Source organism: Tenrec ecaudatus, chromosome 14 (genome assembly GCF_050624435.1).
Source record: "Tenrec ecaudatus isolate mTenEca1 chromosome 14, mTenEca1.hap1, whole genome shotgun sequence".
NCBI lineage: Eukaryota > Metazoa > Chordata > Mammalia > Afrosoricida > Tenrecidae > Tenrec > Tenrec ecaudatus.
In genome coordinates this window covers 84,401,982-84,421,264 of record NC_134543.1, presented here as the reverse complement: position 1 = coordinate 84,421,264, position 19,283 = coordinate 84,401,982, and the positions used below count along the sequence as shown (strand labels likewise).

Below are 19,283 nucleotides of genomic sequence, written 5' to 3'. Positions count from 1 at the left end.
TGGAAACCCACAGGGGCAGTTCTGCTCTGTCCTATAGGGTCGCTATGAGTTTGCAATGACTTGATGGCAGTGAGCTAGTTAATATATCTCAGAATGTTATGGAGAATGTGAAAAGGATATTGTAGAATTAGTAGTAAATAATAAAATTGCAGAGATAAGGGTATTAGCCCTTGGTTTTGTATGTGATGACGATTATTCTGAAGTATTTGATAATATTGAATAAATACCATATAAGTAGAATAGGCATTTTTAAAATACAAGACCAGAAATATGAACGTTACGACTTACTACAAATTTCTGCTTGTGAACTAAGAGGGACTGCGAAGGGACAAACATGGCAGGGTCCTTTGTAAGGACAGCAAGAGAGAGCACGATGCCGGATCCCTTGGCAATTGCAGAGGTACGCACAAGAGGGCAGCACTTCATTTTCACGTGTAGAGAATCGGAGTAGCTCAGGGTTTCACCCCATTGTTGTGGGTGATTGGGCAGAGCAGTACCTGTCTCCCACTGGCCCACGGTCAGTCTGAGAAGGAGCAAGGCCACACGAAGGATAAACAAGCCCTCCTGCCCGGCCAGCATAGCTCCACTGGTGATTGTTAATCCAGGAGGAGGAGAAAGGGCCTTGGGAGTTTTGTTCATGATGCTATGTCTTCAGCTGAATTGTCAGTTCCTGGGTTTCCGGAAGGACTCATCACATGGCTGAAAAAGACAAAGAGGACCGTTCTGTTTCACTTCCAAGTTTTCTTAGGTACTGTAAATTCTGAAAATGATTCAGTAACCCCTCTTTTTATGTCTCCACAGTGATGAGTGGCCCAAAAGAGTCTGGGGTACAGAGCCCTTCGATTCTGAATGCTTGCAAAAGAGAGATGGCAGTTATCCACCGTAGTTGTGGGCACCACACTTCAAATTATTTCCGCTGGTACGAGAGAGAAGCAGGGAAAGACCTTAATCTCCAGATAGAGATTCGTTCACCCGAGGAGAGAAAACAGGACAGAAGATTCCCAGTACTGTTGAATAGGAAACTTCAAACTGTCCTGCTGCATATTTCAGCAGCGCAGACAGGAGGCTCCACATTGTCTGTCTGCGCAGTGAGCATCAAGCACCAGAAACATGTACTCCAGCTGCCCTGGAGCTCCAGTCCCATTCTGTGTCCTTGACCAGGGGTCGGATTAGAGTGTTTTTCCATAGTGTGCTTATTTCAAATAGAAACAAATGCTGAGGTCTAATCATTATGATTCTACAGGCTTCGTTGCTAAAATAGCAGACTACGATGACGGAGTTGTATTCCAGAGAAAGGGTGCAGTTTTAAGAAGTCATGTAGGTTGTACAGACAAATCACAAGGGGATTTGTAGTGTCCTCATTGACAGTCTAGAGACGTCTCCCCACCTCATAATGTCGTAAGGAGACCTAACACGCTTCTGAGTGGTCATTTGGTGGCCTTATTAGAAAAGAAAATGATCATGTTTTTCAGAATGATGATAAAATCAACACCTGTTCACCACAAGCAAGTTCGAAAATAATGAAAATGTAATAGAAGAAATTAAAATCATTCAAAATCCCATTCTTATAGCATTTACTGTAACCATTTTGAGTCCAGGTGTTATCTCTGTGTGCCTTAATTTATAGCAAGCTACCATGTAAAATACATCTTTCAGGTAAAGTTATGTCCACTACCCTCTGTGGAGACCATCTTCAGACCACTGATACTGAGTCATAAACTACACAATTTAAGCGTGAACCTTGTGATGCTTTTTCCCACTGCACCTGTTCTGTACTTAAAAAAAGAATAAAAATATTGATTACCCACTCTCTGCCTGTCAGTGCTTGCAGCTTGGGATTGAGCAGAATGAACAGAAAAATGTGAAACCGTTAATTCTCTTCTGTTTCTTCCCTCTGAAAGATGTCTGCTGCCCATAAAACTGGGGGGTGGGCGGGGAATGGGGTGGGAATGGATGACAGTATTGTATACTTCCCAGACTTTGATGAAATTGCTCAAGAGTGTTGGGAATTTTCTGAAAGTACACACTCAATTCCTTCACAGCTCACATACAGCAGCAGTACGGACTATCTCGATGTGTCTACAAGAAAGGAAGCTAAAAACAACCTTAGTCGATTTGTTCAAAATAGAGTAAAAAGTCACAAGCCCCTTTGGGGGCAAGAAGATTAATTTAAAAATTAGAAAGTAGAATTAATAACAGCCAAATTGTTTTATTTTGATATAAATTATTCTTTAATTTTTGAATTGATAATAAAGTCATGTGGTACATTAAAAATATATCTAGAGAAGTATATTGAAAAGTAAAATTCTCTCTCAGCATATCTCTGCATACAAATGATGGCATCCCATTTACATTGCTTTGTTATCAGAATATTGGTCATTTAAATGGTATAACTGGAAACCATTAAATTATGCAAGAGAACTGCATAATTTTTTTAAACTGTAACTTTATCTTACATTCCAAATGTACATAAGCTAGGGAGAATAGTATGCGAGTGAGTCAAAAAGTATTGCTACCCAGATTCCAGTTCGTACAGACCTGAATTGATTCTGAACAAATGGGCATAAATCAGTGGCTGGCTGCAGACAAGGTCTCTCCATGCTACACCTGCATTGGTCTCATCAGGGTGCCTTTCAGACAAAAGGTCCAATGAGAACAGTGGCTTCAGAAGGGATCCCCTGGATCAGATCAATTCAAAGCCCATAGGTGAGCTAAGAAGATCAATGCAACTGATGTCTAGATGGAAAACCTTGGTGTAAAGGGGGTCAACAAAATTTTTATTTTCCTCATAACAGTGCACCTGCTCACTCTTCGAGGGTAGCAAGGCCTCTCCTAGATGACTATTGTGGAGAAAAAATTACCCATCCTTCCCACAACCCTGATCTCACCCCTTTAGACTTCTTCAGCTCACAAAACTTAAAGAAGATTCAGAAGGAACACATCTGGAATCCCTCAAAATGGCCACTTTGGCATGGTGTAAGTTGAACAGCACAGAATTTTTCTGGGAAGCATTAGCGAGATGGAAGCATGTCCTCCTAAAAGGGAAACCACAGCTTCACATTTTGATAGACTAATTTTTTGAGGAATTGCTAAACAGTGTTCCAAAGTGGCTTTCAGATTTTATACTCTGGCCTGCAATGTAGGAAGGCTCCTACATCTTTATATCCTCATCAACGCTTGCTACTGTCTTTCTTTTTTATTCTAACTACTCTAGTGGGTTTGGTGAGAGGAAGAAGAGGCTTTCTACTCCTATTTTTAAAAGTTCATCTCAGAAACAGGGAGGAGTTCATTCTCCCTTGTCCTGTGGGGTCACTGTTAGTTGACATGGGCTCGATGGCACTGAGTCTAGTTTGGTTGGAGGGTAGGCTTAGGGTAGTGTCTCCCTGGGGTTTTAATTAGCATTTCCCCAATATGACTAAACATGTTGACTATCTCAGTCATCATTTTTCCCCTAAATGTAAAAGTTACTTTGGTTAGAATTTGAAAATGTAAATTGAAAACTTCTAAGTAAAATGACAAGTTGTCTTTTGATTTGCAGTTCAGAATTTAGAGTTCAAGATTAGCATTCAACTGAGGAGAGCCATGTGACGTATTGGGCTCTCTTCCTTTGTGGGGCAGAAACATCTAGCAACCCCAGACGCTCTTTGAGGTATCCAGAGAAAGGTTGATCTGTGAGTTGGAGTAAGAACAAGAAAAGTTTCCGCCGGAAAAGAAGTTACAAGATGCGCTTCATTCACCTACTGTGGGCTGTCTTCACCTCCTTTGACTTCAGTAAGTGTGATCCCAAACATCAGACTTCAGCTTCCTGGTGAAATTCAGGGATGGGACTATGCAAGCTGAACTGGCAGGGGGATTCAAAGGAAAGAGTGCGATGGGCCAACAAAAGATGGTGTGGTTATCTTCTTCGTGTCTGTACCATAAATTACTCTATTTCTTATGATTCAGCCAAAGCTAGGAGGGTGGTAATTGTGTTTTCTCCTTTCTCCTCAGACTGCAGCAAGGCAGAGAAAGTAAACCAAACTCAGACCACACTCACAGTGCAGGAAGGGGGAGCTGCAACGTTGGGCTGCACGTATGAAACCACATGGAATGCTTACATCTTGTACTGGTACAAACAACCTCCCAGCGGAGGGATGGTTTTCCTTATTCGACAGAGCTATTCTGATCCAAATGCGAGGCAAGATCACTACTCTGTGAACTTTCAGAAGGCAAGCAAATCCATTAACCTCACCATCTCTTCCGTACAACTGGTAGACACAGCCAAGTACTTCTGCGTCCTCTGGGCTCCCACGATAGTAAAAATGACAGTGCAGAAACACACAAACCTAGTGCTCCATAAAGGACAGCCACCTGCTCAGGGCTGGGGGAAATCCTCGAGCCACAGACAGGAGGACTGTATGTTAGCACGGTTGGAATATGATAATGTAAACTTTCACTCCATTGAAAAGTGGCCCAATATCTGAGCTCAGTATATCAAAGCACATTCTTTCCTTCATTTTCCAGTTACTATGTTTGTGTCTTAGGGTAACATAAATAACAATGAAGCGGTTTTCAAATTATTCTTAAACAACTTGATTAAAGTTACAGTTACTGTTTATAAGTTAGGGGATTCTCATCTTGTACTATTAAATTCTCAAATCTGAAATAGTGCTAAGATCACTCCTTTTCTCTTCTGATACTATTCTGAACTTCAACATTCAAATCACTTGGCTCCTTTCAGGTTAATTATCTCCACACAATTGTCTCTTTTTAAATTTCGACATGTCAGAACATAAAAAGGGACAGCAAACTCCCAAGCTCAGTCGATGAAGCAAGCATAACCCTGATCCACAAAACAGGTAAAAACCTAACAAAGACAGAAACCTGCAGACAAATATCCCTCATGGTGATAGACGTAGAAATTCCCAACAAAATTCTGGCCAATAGAATCTAACACTATATTAAAAAATGTATTCATCATCACCAAGTGGTATTAATACCAGGCATGCAAGGATGATTCAGCATTCAAAAACAATTAATGTGGGGTGATCCACCACCTAAACACAAAAATACCATAAGGTCATGTCAACAGGTGCAGAAAAAGCATTTGACAATATCCAGCACCCATCTTTGATAAAAGCACTCATTACACTAGGAATAGACGGGAAATTCCTCATATGTGAAGGCCACTAAAATCCAATGGTCAATATCACACTCAAAGGGGGGAAAAGTGAAAATATATCCCCTGGAAAGTGGAACTAGACAAGGGTGACCCCCATCATCACTCTTATTCAATCTCATGTTGGAAATCATAGCCAGCAGCATTAGAAAACAACAAGATATCAGGGGAATACAATTAGGCAAAGAAGAAGTGAAACTCACTCTTGAGGAAGATGTGATTTTATACAGAAAGAACTCCAAGGACTGCACAAAGGACTAGTGAAGACAACTGAGAGATTTGGCAAAGTAGCAAGCTACAAGATTAACAAGCAGGAGTGACTTTAATCCCTATATATCAGTGAAGAGAGCTCTGAAACGGACATCAAAAATACATTTACAAGAGTCGCACAAAAGATTAAATACCTCGGAACAAACTTAGCCAAAGAAACAGATCTCATACAGAGAAAACTACAGAATATTATTACAAGAAACCAAAAGAGACCTATACAAATAGAAGACTATCCCAGGCACATGGATACTTACTACTGTGAAAATATGAATACAGTCCGAAGCAACCTAGAAATACAATGCAATTCTGCTCAAAATCTCAACTTCATTCTTCAAAGAAATGGAAAAACTAATTACCAGCTTCATGTGGAGATAATGATGCCCAGAATAAGCACAGAACGTCTCGAAAAGAACAAGGTAGGAGACCTTGAACTGCTTGACCTCAGAACCCACGACGCAGCCGCAGCAGTGAAAACAACCAGGCACGGGTGCAACGACAGCTTCAGAGATCCAGTGAAACGGGAGATAGAATCCGTAAACATTGCATCTACTTATAGGCAACCAATTTTCAACAAAAGACCAGAAAATATTTAATTAGAAAGGGACACCTTCTTCAAAACATGGTGCTAGAAAAATTGGATCTCCATCTGCAGAATAAAACAGGACCCATATCTCTCCCCATGTGTGTGTGCGCGCGCGCACACACACACACACACACACACACACACACACCCTCAAGAAGGATTAGAGACCTAAATGTAAGCCCAGAGCTACCCTGCTTCCCCGAAAATAAGACAGTGTCTTATATTAATTTTTGCTCCCAAAGATGCGCTAGGTCTTATTTTCAAGGAAGGTCTTATTTTTCTATGAAGAAGAATATGGTACGCATTTATTGTTTTATTAAAAGAAACCTCGCACTTCCCGTCTGCTCTGGCTGTGTTGCAGCCAACAGTGAGCTGCGCAGTGGTGCCCGGGGCTAGGTTCCAGAGTTCAGAGTTACGGTAGCTTCTGGGGGCCTTAATTTGGGGGAGGTCTTATTTTCAGGGATGCCTTATATTTCAGCAAGAGGCAAAAGTGTAAGTAGGTCTTATTTTCAGGGAATGTCTTACTTTTGGGGAAACAGGATATAAGGATAATCCATGAAAAAACTGGGATAAACTTAAAGGGCCCTATTGCAGAGTTTACATGGACTACAAAATATAATAAAGAAAACACCCACCCTGGAAGGAAAAAATGCCTGACTTGGACCTGTTAAAAATAAGACACTTATGCATATCAAAATACTTCATTGAATGCGCAAAATGAGAATATGCAGATGGGGGAACGTCCTTAGCAATGGTACAATGCATGAGGGACTAATTACCAAAGTCTATAGAATTCCAAATCTCAATAATAAAAAAATGAGCCCATTTAAATTTTGATAAAGGATATGAATAGACAATTCACAAGTGATGACACATGAATGGCTAACAAAAGATGCAGAAATCCTCGTAATCACTAGCCATCTGGAAGATGTAAATTAAAACAGGTTATCACCTTATACCTACAACATTAGCCTATTAAATAAAACAGGATAACAAATGCTGAAGATGGTGCTTTGGAATTGTAACTCTTATACCACACTGGTGGGCTGTGGCAAGCAACATTGCACTACCTAAATAATTGGGACTAGAAATACCCTATCACTAAGGAAAACCTTTGCTGGGCATATACCTACAGAGAACATGAACAAACATATACTCCCCCATGCTCAGAACAGCACAGTTCACGTTAGCAAGAGCTAGAAGCAGCCCAAATAACCCATCAGGAGAAGAAAGAATAAAGAAACAATGGCACAAACACATGATAGAATACTGTGCATCCCCCCAAAACGGATGTCCTTTCCTGGGGACTGGTCTCTTCGGATAACACATCTAAAGTACGTGAGACATGGTGTTTCCATTGGCTCATCGGCACTGAAAAGCAAAGCATGAAGAAGAATCCATGCATTTGAATGGTGGTGCTGGAGAAGACTATTGGAAATAGCGTGGACTGCTGAAAAGAAACCGACTTGTCTCGGAAGAAGTATGGCCAGAGAGCTCCTTAGAAGCAAGGATGGCAAGGCGTTGTCTTAAATACTTTGGGTATATTGCCAAGAGAGTCCAGACCGTGGAGGACATCATGCTTGGTAAAGAGGAGGGGCAGTGAAACAGAGGAAGTCCTTCAACAAGATGGATTGACTCAGTGGCTGCATCAACGGGCTCAGACGATGGCACAGGACCATGCAGTCTTTCCTTCTGCTGTGCAGAGTTGCTATGGGTTGGAACTGACTCAATGGAACCTAACAACAACAACAACAACAAAACGACATGGTAGATTTGTAGTTCTTTTTCTTTTTTGCAGAAGGTGGGGAGTTGAAGTAGCTGTGCTATTTAAATTTTGCCCATGACCTGCTTTTGTATATGTCTTTACTTTGGGAGATCTTTGTTTGCTATGCTTTCCAGGAAATTAAACACCTTTATTTGAAATAATTTAAAGATTTTTCCATTAAACTTTGCTCAAAAAGTTTATACCTCAAAGCCAACCCACTGCCATTGAATTGATTCTAACTCATAGTGACCCTGTATAAGGTTTCTAAGACTGTTAATGTTTTTTTTCCTTACAGAATGTTTTTATTATTTTTTTCAAAAATAATTTTACTGGGAGAAAATACATATATCGCTCCACAGTTCAGTCACATCAAGCAGTATTGTACAATCACTACCACAATCAGTTTCAAAATGTTCTCATCCTTCTTGAATTCCTTGACTGTCAGCTCCCCTTTCTCCCCTCCCCCATCACTGTGTCTCCCAGGAGCCCTTGTTCTACTTCCTGTCTCTATAGGGTCATCAAGCCTGGGTTTCACATACTGCAAAACAAAAACATATCACACAAATTCAAGAGGGTTACCCCCAATGACAAAATATGTCTGAGATAAACCCCAATAGGAAACAACAAACAAACACACAGAAAATGTTGAAAACCAGAAAGGCTCAATGTGCATTAAAGGAGGGGTTAACTGACAGGGCTTTAACCTTTCCAGCCAGGTTTACCATGCTGACCTCCTATAGACATCTCTCTAGTGTACTCTGTTTGGTAACTGGCTTCTTCCCATCCCTCTATTATGTATGGAGAGAAATCACTCAGAGACTTATTTCCCGTGTCGATCCTACAGAGGTATCCTGGCCTTCCACTGTCATCCGTAGCCTTCTGCAAACCAGAATCTCACAACTTAGGCTCTGATATTATTCCTTCCTTTAGCTTCGGGTTGTATGATTTACGATCCTTTGGTGACCGATGTTGTGCTTCATCCATGTGGATGAGAGAGGGCTACTGGGCCAATGCAGGCTAACTCCATATTGTAATACCTGAATTATTCACTTGTACAGAAAAATTTCTTTCATGGCTGGATGTTATTTATACAAACAATGGGATTTGGTTGTCAGGGAATATTTCAATAATATTCACTGATGATGCTTAGGCACAGGCTTTTTGGAATACTATATACCTTAATACAACGTATAGGGCATTGATGTAGTAAGCCAATGTTTATCCACCTACCAACAGGTCAATAAAACCTAACCGTTTTATTGGCACTTCACCCACATGGCATATGATTCAATAATTCAATCACCACAGTCATTTCTAGAACAATTTCTTCTTCCTTGTACTCATTGTTGTGTATTTAATCATCATTTTAATTGTGATAAAATATACACAACAAAATATTCTCCAACTCAGCAACTTCCCATCTACACCTTATAATCACCAAGGCTGATGTGCTTCTTCTATATGGGCTTTGTTGATTCCCTGCTAAATGGTCGCTTGTTTGACTTCAAGACCCCAGACATTATACCTTTTAATATCTGGGCACCAATGAGAACAGGCATCAGAAGTTCAATCAACAACTTCATCGAGGTGAAGGAGAGAGGTCAGGGTAGAGACCCAGAGATCATCCAGGGATAACTAGACATTCCAGCATAGAGGGGAATTTGGAAGTGAAGATACATCCATGGGGCAATATAGCACCAAGGAAACACACAACACTTCTCTAGGTCCTTAATCCTTTCCCCCTCCCCCGACTATTATGATCTCAGTCCTACCTTGAAAATCCAGCAAGGCCAGTGTACATACATTGGCATAGATTAGAACTTTCAATTTATTGAATTCAGGATATTGAAGCCCTTCAGAAACAGTAACAGGAGTAATGAATTCAAGGAGGAGGGGGGAGAGCCAATAGAAATGATGGCAAATTAACCCCCCTCGCGGGGGAAGATTACCAGGATTGTAAGTGAAGGGACAGAAGGAGAAGTGTAAGATATGTATAAATAGCAATACATAATATATTAAGCGTTCATGTGAATGCAGGGTGGGGTAGGGAGGGAAAAAAGAGGAACTGATATCAAGGGGCTCAAGAAGAAAGATAGTGTTTGAAATTGTTGAATGCAATATTTGTACATATCCGCTTAACAAAATGAATGTATGGACTATTATAATATATGTAAGAGCCCTCAATAAAATGATTTATTAATTTTTAAAAATCCTAAAAACAAAATTAAAAAATCAACAACCTCTACATGTATAATTCAGTGCCATTGATTATACCCTTTGTTTTGTACAATCATTAATGATATCCTTTTCCAAATTATTTCACCATCACTAACTTAAACTCTATGCCCCTAAACAACAACTCTTCCTCCTTCATCCCTGCGAACCATTGGTCAAGTGTGGTTTCTTTTTTAAAGAGGTTTTTTAGATTTTGTATTAACATATCATACACTTCTATAGCTAAATCACTTTTAAAAAGGGAAAAACTAAATATATACATGTGTAAAAATTAAATATATATTTATACCTGTAACAAGGAAGCAGATGGACCTTGGGCTTCAACTTAGACTTGCCTCAGTACAAGAATGTTTTGTTTTAATAATGTGGTATTGTATGATACGCACCTTCCTGACATGCTCACTGAAGACAAAATGGGTGCATAAGCAAATATGGTGAAGAAAGCTGATGGTGTCCAGCTATCCAAAAATATATCACCTGGCGTCTTAAAGGTTTGTAACTAAACAAGCTGCCATCTAGCAGGGAAGCAAAAAAATCCACATGGAAAAAGCACATCAGCCCATGTGATCATGAAGTGTCACTGGGAAGAGGTATCAGAAATTCAAAAACATGCAACCAACTCTATGAGAAGGGGTGTGGATACAACAGAGACCCCAAATCCACCTGCAAGACAATTGGAGAGTCCCTTTCAGAAGGGCCACATGGAATGAATGATAAAGCCAGGGTGTGGTATGGCACTGATGAATCACATAACTATCCTCTAGTTCTTTAATATATCCTACTCTTCATATTAAGGCTTGTATGTGTTTTACCTCTTAAATCGTGTTAGATTTGTGTATGTTAATTTGTATATTTAAGATCTCTAGGTAGTGAAAGTCAAGATAGATGATCCCCCAGAGACAATGACAAGGGTAATGGTTTCCTGAGGGTATGGGAAGAGGTGGGGAGCAAGAAGGAGTAGAAAGGGGAGCCAATAGCATTGATGATTGTATAACCCCACCCAATGGGATTGAACAATAGAAATGTATGTGAATGGTTATATTGGAATGTGTAAGATACGTTAATAAAACTATTATTTTAAAATATCGGGTATAATTTGATCTCAATCAATCAATAAAGTAAAACTCTAAAAAAAGAGAGTTGTGTATACATCAGCACAATCAGTTGTAATGCTCCCTCTCCCCCTCTCAAATTCATTGCTTACTCCCCAAATCTCTCACTCTCTATACCCTCTATCAACCCCTTGTGTCTCTAATAAACCATTGTATTAATTATTGTCTCTATGCATCCACCTCTGTGCTTCACAAATTGGGAAACTCAACAGAAACAATAAAAAACAAAAATAAAATGTCAAGAAAAAAATAATATAAAGATAAACCTAAAGCACGAGGAGAGAGGAGACCACTACCAATATTTAAAATGCCGGGAGAAGAAATTTCAGTTGCAGATCAAGGGAGAAATATGGAGCAAATTCAGGTTGGGTCAAGAGGGAGGTCAACTGACCAAGTAGCACCCAGGTTTGATTCACCATAATCAAATTTACAATAAGGTCTGTCTGATCATAAAGCTGTGAAGAGTCCCTGGCCTGTGGCTGGAGGGGATCCTCTGCACATGGCTTTGGGGCTCCCACTGTCCTCCATAGCCTTCTACATATTGGGTGTCCACAATTTAAGCTCTTGATACTTTTCCCTTCATCATATGTGGATTTTGATATCATCATCTTTGTATCACACAGGCTGGTGTGCTTCTTTGATGGGGACTTAGTTGATGGCTTGCTAAGATGGCTGCTTATTTGAATACAAACCTTTAAGACCCCAGACATTATTCCAACTGATAACTGGGCACCATCTGCTTTCTTCTCCACACTTTGCTGTAACACCCTTATCTTCAGTGATCTCTTCTTGAAGATGTGTACCGAGCAGGGCCATGTTCTACGAACTAATTGTTCTTGGATTGGGGCTAGAAGTAAGTGAGAGCCCAGAAACCATGAGTGTGTCCATGAGTTCTGAACAACTCTGATTTACTTTGGTGGTAGTATTATGATGAAAACCAACACCACCAAGATCAACAGACTGTAAATCTTTATGGAAGCACTGCACCGCCTCATCTTTCTACAGGAGTGACTAATGGGTTTGAACCACCAACTTTGTGCTTAGAAGCCTAATGATTTCTCACAGCACACCAGGCCTCCGGTATGGTTATGAGCAAATAGTGAGGAATGCACTTATCCAGGAACAAACTATGAAGTGCTTAGTAAATAGTGTGATCTTTGGCAACTGCTTTCACACAGGGAAAGAGCAAGCTACCGACGAAAGCATAAGAATCCAACAACTGAGCAAGCATCGGAAAATAGTTCTAAAATCCCAAAGTGACTTACAAATAGTTAGGTCGCAACCTAGCAAGCTATGTCTGAAACATCAGCAATTGAAAATGCAATGGTGCCCAGCTCTGCTCCGGCGTACATGCAGTCTACGTCAAGCGGAGTCCGCTTCCTTTCAAAGCAACGGATGGTGGTTTGGTTTGGTTTTTCTTAGTGTTGCCATAGGAAGCTCTTCAGGAGCCCCCCCAGCCTTACCACTAGAGGGAGGTAAGCTATTTAAAACATCTACAAGTATTTTTAGATACAGCCTCTTGAAACATTCCTAACTAACATTTTTTTTCTAAGTAAGAGAGAGAACACACACAGGGCACAAGAGGGGGCTGTTGGAGCTGCAAACAGAAGCCCCCACCCAGAAGAGGGAGAGCTTGTTATTGAATTGTTCAAGGAACTTATGTTCAGCCTTTTTCGTTACCTTGTACTATTTTATAGCCTTTTGCTGACTGTGTGCACAATGCCCCGTCACAAACACAGAACAAAAAGCTAACCTGGTATGAAAATGAGAAGTGATTAGTATGCAGTTCAACTTTAAATAACCAGGAGTTTGTTGTCACAATGGAGTGGAAAACCCAGTTCGTATAGAGGAGAGAAATGAGAAATTTTCTTTTTATTCTATTCTATTTATTTCATAATCACTTTGAGAACTGGAGAAGTGTTGCATGCTTATTTACAGTCATTTTTAAAAATTATTTCTTGGCATTTCCTTTTACAGATCATCTCTTTCTTCCTCTCTTTTCTCCTTAAAGCATGCCAGCCTTAGGTACGGTTATGAGAAAGAGGGGCTCAACTGGAATAAGAATATGTACCATCCCACCAGTTCTTCCTCCAGCAATATTATCTAGAAGATAACGTAACAAATAATTTCAAGAGCCAGGGTGAGAAATCTGGATAGCAGAGGACTTTCCTTTAGCCTGAGGTCTAACTATCTTTTCTCACCTTCATAATATTAAACATATATGAAAATGTTTCTGTGATATGTTGCAAATATGTTCTCCCACTGTGTCGTTTTCTTTTAACTTCGTTTATAGCAATGTTTTTTCAGAAAGAAATTTCTAACTTTTGAGTTCAAATTATATACAATTGCTCTGACATTTCCTTGCTGTGGTTGGTAGTGTAGCTAGAAATTAGCTTCCTCTTCTTATCATACAGTGCTCAAAAGATATACCTTGGATTAAAGAACTTTTCCTATCAGCTCTCCCAACCAATCAGTGGTGACTTTTGCCTGTACCCTAAATAAGCAGTTGTTATCAAGTTGATTATTCAGTTTTTGTTTTCAATGACAGGTTTATTTTTGTTGTTGTTTGAAAGTAGATCGCAGATTTTTTTTCTGTGGTACCTCTAGGTAGACTTGAACCTCCAGCCTTTAGGCTAGCAGCCAAGTGCATTAATCATCTATGATACAGAGTCTTACCATGAATAAGGGATGGATACATTTCTTACAAATGGTTTTACTCATTCAGCTGTAGCCTCTATGAGTTTGAGCCCTCTGCACTGGAGCTGGACATTGGGCAATAAACCTTCTTCATCTCAAATTTAAGACTGTGAGTGGGGCAGACTCAACCAAAAGGCTGCTGGATTCTGGGACGATGCTTGCCTGGACGACACCCACCCGTGTGGGGCCTGTGCTGATGGTGGTTGCTTGCTTTGTGGCTTGAGACCTCCCCCAGACGAGGATCAGACACACAGACAGTGTGAGCTCTGGGACCTAGAAGTTCAGTTTGCATTTGAACTATGAGGTTGGTGGCGGTAATGACTATTCTCCTAACTTTGGGTAAGTGTTTGGGGTTGAGAAAATAGGACTTTGGGGCTGCTTCCATCTGCCCAGTGTGCTTTAGCAACTTGCGAGAAAATGTGTGTCTATGTGGTTCCCTCAGAAGTCTGACATTGCTGTATGAGGCCTGGCCATCCCTCCAGAGAGCTCATTTTCACAGCATAAGGAGCTGGGTCATTGGTCTCATGGAAAGGTGGGCAATTTATCTTTGGCCTAAGAGTTCTGGATAGCACAGTAATAAATACTAGACAGATTTTTTTCATATCCTGTGTATCACACAAAAATACTCAAGAATGGACTATAAGCAGAGAGTTCGGGTAGTACTGTGTCCCAAACTCTTAAATATATCCTATTTTAATAGCCAAACGCTCACATGTTGTTTCTCAATTCCTCAGGTAATCCAGGAGATGCTAAAGCCACCCAGCCAAATTCGATCGAGAGCACGGAAGGAGAACGTGTAAACTTACCCTGTAACCACTCCACAATCAGTGGAAATGAGTATATCTATTGGTACCGACAGATCCTCAACCAGGGTCCAGAGTATGTGATTCATGGCCTAAAGAACAATGAGACAAATAAAGTGGCCTCTCTGATCATCCCTGCCGGCAGAAAGTCCAGTACCTTGATCCTGCCCCACGTTACGGTGAGAGATGCCGCTGTGTATTACTGCATGGTGCGAGACGCACACTAGCTGTGATGGGGCCACACCTGTACAGTATCTCCGTGGTGGGGGAAGGGAAAGAGCAGCAGCCGTCTAAGAGGCAACTGCACAAGAGTGACAGAAGCTCCGTCGAAGGAGAAAAAGGTAAAGGAGGGCAAAAGAAAAGTTAAGGCGAGAGAGAGGAGGAGGAAAGAAATGTAAAGGGTGAGGAAGAAGCGTTTTCGTTACCAAGGAGACTGAGAAGCTCGAGAAGAGAGCAAGAATCACACTTGAAATCCGGCAAGAAGGAGAAAAGGAAATACTCTGTTTTGATAGAGTATTCCTATTCCTCTTTGGATCTTTCAATTTGAAAACAAAAAAAGAAAAAAAAACCTTTCCCAAAAGCTTTGTTCTTTTGGACCCAGGGACGTGCTCTGGCTCTGAAGATTTCATCATCTTTTCCCTTTAAATTGCTCTAAAATGGAAATGCATTTCAGCTGAGGCAGTTTATTGTGCCAACCTGGCCGATAAACACATGTGGGGTTAATTGAAGGGCTGAGAGATAAATGGCTCGGTGAGTCTCGCCTTTCTAGTTCTCGGGTCTCTTGCTTTGTGATGGTCGGACCAGGGTGCAGCTGCCTTAGCCAGTTCCTACTTCAGCTGGGAAGGCTCACTTCTTGCAAGACATCCCTGAGAAGTCGCATGACATGGACCTACCCCGATGCAGCCCTGGGTGCTGGAGCAGCCGTGTGGAGACCCCTGCCAGTGCTGAGATGCTTACATGTACACTGATCCGGCTTCCCTTCCACAGTCAGTGTCATTGAGTGTATTTTGTGACATGGAGGAGGACTTTGTGGATTGGTGTCGGGCATATGGATTATTGTTGGATTTGTGGGCTTGGGCAGCACTGGGTTGGGATGCTTACTTAATGTGCACTTAACCTTTATATAAAACTCTCTCATACATGAGTTTCTTTATATAATACTCTCTCATACATGAGTTTCTGTTTCTCTAAAGTACCCAGGCTAATACATCAGCTATGGATTCATTTGAGAGAAATTTAAAATTTTCTTTATTGCATACACATGTAATGGGAATATGGATGATTTGTTAAAGGAAGCAAAAAAGGACACATATGTAGATATTAATTTCATATTTTTAAGTTTGTGGAGTATTTTTAAAATTACACAAAAATGTACCCAATATTTTTCTTCTTGACTCTCCTCATCCCTAGGAGATACCCTCTTCTGCTCTTTGAATAATACAGTTTGATAGTTGGGAGTGTATCTTGACAGTTACGTTTATTTTCAAGGATATTTATTTAAATGTCTACTCTATTTTCTTGTATACTTTAGGATATACCATGTGTATTTCTCTGTATTTGCATTTATTTTTCCTTTTAAAATGTTTCTTGGACATATGCTTGAATTAATATATAATAAATTACTTCAGTCCTCTCAAGAGATGCAGAAAAATATCATAGAGATTTTTAAACATTTTAATTATCTATTAATATATTACTAATATCCTAATTACTTTCTCTTTGGTTATAATCTATATCTCAAGAACACATAACTAGGTAGCTAGATATCTCTCTTACAGGTTACTAGAAATGGAATTACTGACTCAAGCGATATGACTTTTTATATAGTTTTGGTTAACTCTATTATCGGTCTCTGTAGATTTTGGATAACTTGACAATAGCTCATTGTTCTTTTCATTTGCATTTTTCCTAAGTCCTAACGTACTTGAACAACTTCCCTAGTGTGCATTGGCCCTTTGTAATTCTGTGTTTACTAGAATAAACATATAGCATACTCAACAATAATATTTAGCCATTTTATTTTAGATTATTTTTTATTCTAGTTTATTTATAAAAGTTTAATAAAGGAGAATTTTTTTCCTATAAAACAGAAACCATATAATTTGCCAAATATAGTATACCTTTTTTGTTATTTTATTCAAAATCTATTGGTAAATTTTTACATGGTAAATTTAAGACTTCTGAGGAAGACTTTCCCCATGCTAAGCTGATAAATATAAACACATATATTTTTCTAATCCTAAAATATTTATTTAGCCAGCCTGAATGTGTAGTGTTAGTATTTTAAAATTACAAAGCCATCTTGTTGAAATTTGGTCCGATTTTCTTAATCTTTGGGGAGTATGATGATATCATTATCATTACTACTACAATCCAGGAAGCACTTTTAAGACATAGTGCAAACCACATCAGTAATTATGACAATGATAACAACTAATGTAATTTTAATATTACCTCACCGAGATACTCTTAGCTAAGGTCTTTAAATACAGTTTATTTTTAATCCTCACAATGCCTTGTGAAGTAGAAAGTGGAATGCAGAATTGATCAAATACTCAGTAAAACCATATAATTCACAATAAAAGACTTACATTTTAATTATTAAAAAAGGAATAGTAGAAATCATTATCAACTCATTTCAAAAATGAGAAGTCTAGTTATCAAACAGTTTAAATAGCCAATAGTTTCCCTTTAGGTTAGATCTACCATTCTCTATTGCTTTTTTTCATTCAGGAATAAGGGGTAAATTCCAATCCAATCAATAAGTCCACAAACCGAGGAATACATCCAACCTAACTGGTCTTAGATATCTTGGAGCAAAATATCAGGAAAGTCAGGGTGTAGGAACAACAAGATCTGAGTTGAGAAAAATCAGTGTCCATAAATCTTATAGCTCTCTTTGGGTGCATACCTCCATGATACAATCGCTGAGGACAAATGAGTGCATAAGCAAATGTGGTGAAGGAAGCTGATGGTGCCCGGTTATCAAAAGGTATAGCATCTGGGGTCTTAAAGGCTTGAAGGTAATCAAGCGGCCATCTAGTTCAGAAGCAACAAAGCATACATGGAAGAAGCACACCAGCCTGTGTGATCACAAGGTGTCGAAGAGATCAGGTATAGGGCATCATCAGAACAAAAAAATCTTATCATAGTAAATGAAGGGGGGAGTGCAGAGTGGAGACCCATGGCCCATTTGTTGCCCACTGGAGATCCCCTTGCAGAGGTGTCTAGGGGAGGAGATGAGTCAGTCAGGGTGCAATAAAGCACCGATGAAGAATACAGCTTTCCTCTAGTTCTCCCCACTCTGCCCCGCCTCCCGCCCCCACTATCATGATCCGAATTCTACCTTGCAAGTCTGGCTAGACCAGAGGATGTACACTGGTGCAGATAGGAGCTGGAGGCACAGGGAATCCAGGGTAGATGATACCTTCAGGACCAGGGGTGTGAGTGGCGATACTGGGAGGGTAGAGGGAGAGTGGGTTAGAAAGAGGGAACTGATTACATGTAACTTCCTCCCTGGGGGATGGACAACAGAAAAGGGGGTCAAGGGAGATGTCGGACAGGGCAGGATGTGACAAAATAATAAGCTATAAATTATCAAGGGCTCATGAGCAGGTAGGGAAGGGAAAAAAAGAGGACCTGATGCCAAGGGCTTAAGTGGAGAGAAAATGCTTTGAAAATGATGAGGGCAATGAATGTACAAGGGTGCTTTACACAATTGATGTGTGTATGGATTGTGATAAGAGTTGAATGAGCCCCTAATAAAACATTTAAATATAAAATAAATTTTTAAAATCTTATAGCATAATGCCACATATGTAATTAGAATTTTTCTGTATGGTGCTAAGTGCTGTCCAGCTAGTTCTGACTTCTAGCAACTCTATGTATAACAGAATGAAACACTGCCTGGTCCCGAATCATCCTCGCAGCCATTGTGTTGTTTGAGTCAATTTTTGGCCACTGTGTGAGCCCATTTCACTGAGGGTCTTCCTCTCCATCATTAATATTCAACTGTTGGAAGCATTCTGTCTTTTCTAGGGACTGGTTTCACTCAAGAATATGTCCAAAATATGTGAGATCAAGTATTGCCATCCTCACTTCTAAGGAGCATTCTGATTTTTTTTCTTCCAAGACCAATTTATTTGTTCTTCTGGCAGTCCATGGTTCATTCAATATTCTTTGCCAACACCATAATTCAAAGGCAATAACTGTTTTTAGTCATCTTTGCTCATTGTCCAATTTCTTGTATAGGAGGCAATTGAAACTATCATGGCTTGAGTCAGGCACACCTCTGTCCTCCAAGTGACGTCTGCACTTTGTAGCAGTTGAAAGAGGTCTTTCAAAGAAGATTCAGCCAATGCAATGTCCTTTCATTTCTTAACCACTGCTTCTATGGACATCGATTGTGGATAAAACGGAATTCTGGACAGCCTCAATCTTTTCTCTACTTATCACGACATTGTCTATTGGGTCGGTTGTACAGATTATTTTTTCTTTCTGTTGATGTGTAGTCCATACTCAAGGCTGTGGTCTTTCGTCTTCATCAGTAAATGCTTCACATCTGCTTAGCTTTCAGCAAGCAAGGTTGTGTCATCGGCATCTCAGAGGTTGTTCATGAGTCTTCCTCCAGTCCTGGTGTCATGTTCATATAGTCCAGCTT

General features: G+C 40.0%; 1 gene segment (V, D, J or C); it reads left to right on the top strand.

Annotated features, from left to right (window-relative positions):
• Positions 1-14,137: 14,137 nt before the first annotated feature.
• On the top strand, positions 14,138-14,850 carry LOC142426637 (T cell receptor alpha variable 26-1-like). The segment is given in 2 exon segments: positions 14,138-14,159; positions 14,555-14,850. Coding segments are annotated over 2 exon segments (318 nt in total).
• The last annotated feature ends 4,433 nt before the right edge of the window (positions 14,851-19,283 follow it).